At 40.9% G+C, this 8,275-nt stretch overlaps 1 protein-coding gene across 1 annotated transcript; it reads right to left on the bottom strand.

The window, feature by feature from the left end:
* Window positions 1–2,155: 2,155 nt before the first annotated feature.
* On the bottom strand, window positions 2,156–8,275 carry LOC135497247 (uncharacterized). The gene is made up of 5 exons (XM_064787008.1): window positions 8,010–8,275; window positions 7,250–7,455; window positions 4,414–4,738; window positions 3,784–3,989; window positions 2,156–2,181 (listed from the first exon to the last, which is right to left on the bottom strand). The coding sequence occupies exons 1-5, from the start codon at window positions 8,273–8,275 to the stop codon at window positions 2,156–2,158; spliced, it is 1,029 nt and encodes a 342-aa protein (XP_064643078.1).

The following is an 8,275-nucleotide window of genomic DNA, read 5'->3' as shown; positions in this document are numbered from 1 at the left end:
AGGTGGTTATTATAAAGGTGAGCATTCCGTGTTATTCCTAATGAAACACCGAGGAGCTGTGTTTCACACAAGGCAGGCACAGCAGTGTATACTATTGCATAGTTTGATGGCATTAAGCGGTATAACACCCTTCATTGTCTTTGCCTAAACAGCAAGTATTTACGAAATATTCTCATCACGTCATTTCTGTACCTGGCCCCTCCCGCGACACAGTAGAGGTAGAAGTTTATGGTGTAGTTCAAGTGCCAGAGATTGACCATGATCCATGCTAGGGCGGTATAACGGAGATTCCAATATGGCAAACTCAAATCATAAAGTTCACGAAGTTCAGGAATTCCGTCAATTACAACGAAAGTTAGCCTGTATGGCATTGACGTAATCACGTATGCAACGCAGACAACATTCAACATCCGGGTTATATATCTCGTATCTTTCTCGCGAGTTTTAAGTCCGCCATTTCGATCCGCCATCTCGACCATGGAGCTTTTTAGTGTGCTGATTATCCAGATATTACAGACGACAATGATACTCAGTGGAAGCAGCGACCCAATGAAAAGATGAAACGCAACGACCAGCGTTTCTAGATAGGTGTTGCTAGGAATGAACACACGAAGCAATAGAGGACCTAAATTGGAACAGAAAATCATTGTTTTATTATAGATTTAGTTTATTTGCACTCTTAGTGTTATCAACAATGGTTGGTGTGTGGCAGTGTCTTTCAGATCCACTTAACTGATGTACAAGTCACCAACTACATTTGGGGTGGTAGTATCAAGATGTGCTGTATTTCTCTATACGCCTGTCCCGTACGGACTCACAAGGCCTTCTCTTCTATACCAGCAATAAAATACAACATCAGTATTAGGTGTGACTAACAATAAGGTTTCAATAACAAGGTAAACAAATAAATTCATCCAGGCAGCCAGCATTAACATTTAGGGCTTAAACTACAAGCTAAATGGTATAACCAAAAACAGATTAATTTTTTTCAAACACTAGCTTGGATTTCCTCAATTTCTGAATGAAATTGCCACTTTTCAACCCCTACCTGGTGGTCGCAGTTTTTGGAGGATTGCAATGGTTAGGGTAACAAAATGACGCTTATGCTCTCCCCTTATAGCAGAACAGGGCAATTTAAACATTGATTAAGAGACTCTATCACCAGAAGACAAGCACATCTGTGTTTGGCCAACAACTGCCTGTCATGAATGAGGAGCACAAAGTGCCAACATATTCCAATAGAGCGCGCATAGATTGATTTGCACATGTATACTTGAATACATGTATACCACAAAACCAACACATATTACTCCACCCACCAACTTGCTGTGAGGTTTTGTCCCCACCTCACACCACCAAAATTGCTGGTAGGCCAAATTAGCTTTTCGAGTGGCATAAAGCTTTGCAAACCATCGATAAATGGAAAAGTCATGTAATATGGATAACATGTCATTTCACCAAACTCTTACATCGCTGTTCTTAGCCATGCTTGCTGTTAAGTCACCGCCATACTTCAGGATTATCTAATAAAATTCCTGAAAGGCCACAGATTTGTCATATACTTAACATATAAATCTGTACCCCAATGCCCATGTCTGTAAATTGGCCTTCAGAACAGGGTGGGTCCAAAACTGGTTCCTTTCAAAACCTCATTATTAGGCCCATTGGAAAACAAATGAAAAAGCTCCAAATAAAATCACCAATTACTCATAAACTACATTTTGTATCTATATGTAAGATATTTTTTTCTTCAATGCCAGCTTCCCTAGCAATGACCCTTATTAACGCATTGAAGATTTTGGGTAGAGAAAAGTCAACAAGTTTGCATATTCCTTGCACCAAAAAATTCGTTTATTTATCATAATCAGGAAGATTTGTCAACGTGAACGACTGTTTATTCATTCAATATTTGTTGCTGACCCCAGATAAGTAGCATTCTTTATTCTATTTCGTATTTTAGGTTTCGGACTTGTAAAAAAAGCTTTAAAAAATTCACCAGTATCTCTGCCTCTTCAAGCCCATCCTTGACAGATACTCAAGTAATCACAGATATGCTTGTTGCTGAAATTGATGACAATAAATTTTGGTCCGATCTGACTCTTGACCTGGCCACCAGGGGGCCAAAAGTGGAAACCTAAAAAGTGTGATATTTCTCTTATGAGTGACTCGTTTTCGATAAAGCTGAAATTGATAACAACATAGTCAGATATATTTTTACAAAGGAAACAGAGTAAATAGCTTTGATTTTTGGCTCACCGTAGGGGAGTCTATATAACACCGCTGTATCCGTCGTGTGACAATACATTTAGGTCCGATCTGACCCTTGACTTGGCCACCAGGGGGCCAGAAGTGGAAACCTAAAAAGTTTGATATTTCTCTGATGAGTGACTCGTTTTCAATAAAATCTTTATGAAGGTTCTCCTAGCAAGGATACATCACATATCTTCCGGTGTTTTGATATAACCTAATTTTCAAGGTCGCATACATTGGCCATTTGAGTGTAACTATGACACGTTTCAGAGTTGTCCACTGAAGCGAAGAGTTCTAAAATTCTAAAATCCCAGGTCAGGGTATGTCATAATAATGAAGAAAGTTTTGTGACAGGTCCTGTCAACAGGACCTAAGCTTAAGCTTAATGTCTAATTATGTCATTCCGGTAAAAATTGGCAGATATCATTTTCAGTGCTGTTTAAGATAGGCTTACAAAATCAAAGCAATCCACATTGCAGAGAAAAACAATTAAATCTTGTAGAAAAACAATGAAATCTTGTAGGACAAATTTAGATTTTGGTCGAGTTTGTCTGCAGTTTGGCAAAAGGATTACCAAATTTTGTTGGCCACGGGCTGCGCAGTCATCCGACATGATAATTCTAACTGCCGCTCTAGTTGTTGGGGACATTCAGGAATGTTCTCTCACTGTTCCAACTAATATCACATTGCTTGAAATGATTACATGACAGATAGATCACGGTCATGATCAATTATAAACTGACACACCTGCATCAAAGCGGTCTTTATCCACCGAATACTACAGGCACACACTACCAAGTTTTCACATGTATTACTTGTAACCTTGTTGTTGAGAAGTACAAAAGGAAAGTAATCAAAGTAGATTCAATTTTTAAACACTGGGAGCTATTATTGCTAATTTCCATATTACTACCCAACCACCGGCTTGGCCTTATCTCTATTATGTAATTTGACCCCTTTCCACTAAAAATAGTTTGGAAAACAATTTGTATGTTGTTAAGGGGACTATCCTGAAATGCTTCCCGGTGAAATTAATTCTGTTGCAATTTGTTTTGGGTCTAACCCCAGATTGACTGGACTATTATGGCAACACTCATTACTTATTCATGTACGTGTACACTAGTGGCGCATAGGGGGATAAAAGAACACAACAGGACCATTGCCTCAAAGTTGGGCTGAGTTGTAAAATAAGCTGTACATACATTGCAACATGGTGTTGAATTGCTTAACTGAAACACTAAGAAGTAAATGCAATTGGGTAGTAGTGATCAAATGATGCTCAGTGTAACAGGATTTGAATGAATCGGTAGACTTGTGCCTGATCTACAGCTGCCGAAAGAAAGGCTATATTTCTGGTTTTTAAGCAAGTGGTTTTTCTGAACTAATCTGTTTTTGGTATAAACCATTAGTACTTAGGGCCTGCTGCATGAATCACTGCCTTACAGGAGCAGACAACTAGAATAAGAGCAAGGTGAAACAAAATCGGAGAAACGTAACACGTTAAACAAGACGCAACACACCAGCAGTTCTTACCATCCTTTTTGTAAACAACGAATATATGGAGGTTAACGGTCATGATGGCGGTGTATGTGATGACCACAGACCTCTTGGCTCGACCTGTGGTGCACAACCTGGCAGCACGAAGTGGAAAACGAACCGCAATCACACGATCTATAGACATCAAGGCTAGACACAGACCTGAGATTGGGCCGAATGTGTAGGCGCTGTACCAACAAAGTCTGGAAGAGAAAACAACGAAGGGGGTAATGTCAGGATCGTGTACAAAAACAAGTACTCAGGATTTTACTTTGTGACAGACAATATGTTATCAATAAGGTTAGGGGAGTTGAGTTCAGGAAGAAAATGCTCGCTGAGAGATCAAGTAAGAGTTCTCTGTTGTCCCCTGGCCTAACATGTAAGAGTAGAGGGTATCTCGTCGGCATTCCTCACCGGTATTCTTCCTTTCGACAACTTATTTATCATTGACGAAGAGCCATCTTTCTAGTTGTTGATGTTGTTGTTGGTGTCGGTAGTTTTTCAGGGGAGGAAGAGCAGTTCAGCTATAGCCACGATGGGTAGGTATACTGACGTTTCTGTCAAACTCTGAAGACCTTTCTGAAACAAACCAATCAGTTGTACAGTTTCCGAAACTGTTCAACTTACTGAAGTGGTACTTCACCAAGACTCTCCTTGACGATCCAGAACGAGGCCGAGTGGCAAACAACAAAATTTACAAGGACTAGAAAGTCTGCAGCAGCAATGGCGGCCATGTAAATACACGCGGCACTCGTCCGGTTCGACTTCTGTAGAGATATCACCAAAGCAAGGATATTGCCAGGGATGCCGAATATGATCAAGAAAATCCAGACGTATTTCGTGCAGGCCTCGATTACGAACATAAATATTGTGTCATTTTCCCATCTTGCCGTTATGGCAGTGTCGCTGAGAGAGGTCGATGCAGATTGTTCCATTACTCCTTGACTGTAAGCTGTATTATATTCATTAAATTTACCATTTTTCAAAGCTGGCTATTACATTCACACAGGAAGCTCAAACCACGTTGAATTATGCAAACTTAGTTGATGTTATTCGCTGCATTGATAAGGCCCATAACTCGATAACTCGGCGCAGCCCACGGATCAGGTTTAGGCGACGCAAGAAAATGTTTCTACAGACTGGCCTAATCCTTGAGGACTCGTCGAAGCCTTTGTATTCAAGATTACACCGACTTCGGTCTCCGGCTGACAATGGACGTAAGATAAATGTGAGCACAGTATTGTGATGGACTGATTGCAGCTGCTAGAATCATCGACAACTGAAGCTGCAGAACACATTTCACAACACGAAGCTGGTATCCTGCCAGAAGGCCAGTTTTTGAATGTAATCGCCATGGTCTCGAAAGATCGATGAATTTGAAGAAAAAGGTGATTACTTAACATAACTTGACTCGCCTTCTGACATTGGATCCCACTTTGTTGCGTGCGCGAAATATGAACGATGTCCATGAAATGGTGCTTTTCTTTTGGCATCTTATAAACAAAGTGTAACGTAAATGGTATTAAGTACATTTCTCATACAGCAAATATGCTTTGGTTTAAACTTAGCAGTATGATTTGGACTAGGTTTACCAATATTTTCAGTACTTCGAAATCCTTTTGACAACACCATATTTAGAGGTGGGCTACTAATAGGTCAATTAAGTAGTGCCAAGTCTCGTATAAAGGTCTAACATACTGGCAATACTCGAGGAGCTATACAAGACAGGTCCATCATAAGTGTATACTATTGCATAGTTTGATGGCATTAAGATGTATAATACACTTTATTGTCTTTGCCTAAACAGCAAGTCTTTACAAAATATTCTCCCAACATCGTTTCTGTACCTGGCCCCTCCCGCGACACAGTAAAGGTAGAAGTTGATGGCGGAGTTCAAGTGCCAGAGATTGGACATGATCCAAGCCAGGGCGGTATAACGGAGATTCCAATATGGCGAACTCAAATCATAAAGTTTACTAAGTTCAGGAATGCCATCAATTACAACGAAAGTTAACCTGTATGGCATTGACGTAATCACGTATGCAACACAGACAACAATCAACATCCGGGTTATATATCTCGTATCTTTCTCGCGAGATTTATGTCTGCCATTTTGATCTGCCATCTTGACTACGGAGCTTTTTAGTGTGCTGATTATCCAGATATTACAGACGACAATGATACTCAGTGGAAGCAGCGACCCGATGAAAAGATGAAACGCAACGACCAGCGTTTCTAGATAAGTGTTGCCACGAATGAACACACGAAGCAATAGAGGACCTAAATTGGATCAGCAAATCATTCTTTTATTATAGATTTAGTTTATTTGCACTCCTTATGTTATCAACAATGGTTGGTGTGTGGCAGTGACTTTCAGGTCCACTTTAATAACTGATGTACAAGTCGACAGCTATATTTAGGGTGGCAGTGTTTCTCTATAGGCCTGTACCGTACGGACCCACATGGCCTTCTCTTCACCAGCAATACAATAGTGGGCAGACCTATCAGTAATAGGTGTGACTAACATTAAGGCTTCAATAACAAGGTATACTATTGAATTCACCCAGGCAGCCAGCATTAACCTTTAGAGCTTATACTGCAAGTTAAAACAGATTACATGTAGTTCAAAAAAGCCACTAGCTTGGATTTCCTCAATTTTTGAATGAAATTACCACTTTTCAACCCCTACCTGGCGGTCACAGTTTTTGGAGGATTGCAATGGTTAGGGTCTCAATGCATTGTTCCAACCAACATCACATTGCCTGAAATGACTACATGACAGATAGATCACGGTTATGCTCAATTATAAACTGACACACCTGCATCAAAGCGGTCTTATCCACCGAATACTACATGCACACACTACAAAGTTTTCACATGTATTATTTGTAACCTTCTTGTTGAGAAGTACAAAAGGAAACTAATCAAAGTAGGTTCAATTTTTAAACACTGTGAGCTATTACTGCTAATTTCCATATTACTACCCACCCACTGGATTGGCCTCAGCTCTACCATGGCAACACTTTTGACTCATTCATGTAAGTGTACACTAGCGGCGCATATGGGGATAAAAGAACACAGCAGGACCATTGCCTCAAAGTTGGGCTCAGTTGTAAAATCAGCTGTACATACAATGCAACATGGGGATGAATTGCTTAACTGAAACACTAAGAAGTAAATGCATTTGGGTTGTAGAGAGCAAATACAGCTTAGTGGAACAAGAATCGTCTGAATCGGTAGACTGGTGCCTGATCTACAGCTGCCAAAAGAAAGGCTATATTTCTGTTTTTTGAGCTAGTGGTTTTTCTGAACTTACCTGTTTTTTGTATAACCCATGATAACTTAGGGCCTACTGCCTGGAACACTGCCTTACAGGAACAGACAACTAGAATAAGAGCAAGGTGAAACACAATCGGAGAAACGTCGCACGTAAAACAAGACGCAACACACCAGCAGTTCTTACCATCCTTTTTGTAAAAAACGAATATATGGAGGTTAACGGTCATGATGGCGGTGTATGTGATGACCACAGCCCTCTTGGCTCGACCTGTGGTGCACAACCTGGCAGCTCGAAGTGGAAAACGAACCGCAATCACACGATCTATGGACATCAAGGCCAGACACAGACCTGAGATTGGGCCGAATGTGTAGGCGCTGTACCAACAAAGTCTGGAAGAGAAAACAATACTTGACGTAAAGGGGGTAATGTCAGGATCGCTGTACCAACAAAGTCTGAAGAGAGAATGCATTACCTTTCGTAAAAGAGGTAATGTGTTACCAATATCGTTAAGAAGTTGAGTTAGTGAAGAAAACGCTCGCTTAGAGATCGAGCAGGAATTTTCAATTGGCCCCTGACCCTGAGAGAGTAAACGGTATCGCATCGGCATTCCTCCTCCTCCTCCTCCACCTCCTCCTCCAATCAACTAACTAATCTAATTGCCCCATTACTGCAGAAATAGTCAATCGGATCACATGTCAGTTTTTTCCGACACCTGAATTCTCATTTGTTTTGAGCCATCTTTATTATGGCTAATAGTGTTGTTGTTGTCGTCGTCGTCATCGTCGTTGTCGTCGTCGTCGTCGTCGTCGGTAGTTTTTCAGGGGAGGAAGAGCAGTCCAGCTATAGCTACGATAGGTAGGTACACTGACGTTTCTATCAAACTGTGTAGGCTTTTCTGAAACAAACCAATCAGTTGTTCAGTTTCCGAAACCGTTCAACTTACTGAAGTGGTACTTCACCAAGGCTTTCCTTGACGATCCAGAACATGGTCGACTGGCAAACTGTAAAATTGACAAGGACGAGAAAGTCTGCAGCAGCAATAGCGGCCATGTAAAGACACGCGGCATTCGTCCTGTTCGACTTCTGTAGAGATATCACCAAAGCAAGGATATTGCCAGGGATGCCGAATATGATCAAGAAAATCCAGACGTATTTTGTGCAAGCATCGATTACGAACACAAATATTGTGTCAGTTTCCCATGCTGCCAT

This window comes from Lineus longissimus, chromosome 12, assembly GCF_910592395.1.
Source record: "Lineus longissimus chromosome 12, tnLinLong1.2, whole genome shotgun sequence".
Lineage (NCBI taxonomy): Eukaryota > Metazoa > Nemertea > Pilidiophora > Heteronemertea > Lineidae > Lineus > Lineus longissimus.
Note: the sequence above shows the minus strand (reverse complement) of the source record. Positions and strands in the feature narration are given on the sequence as shown.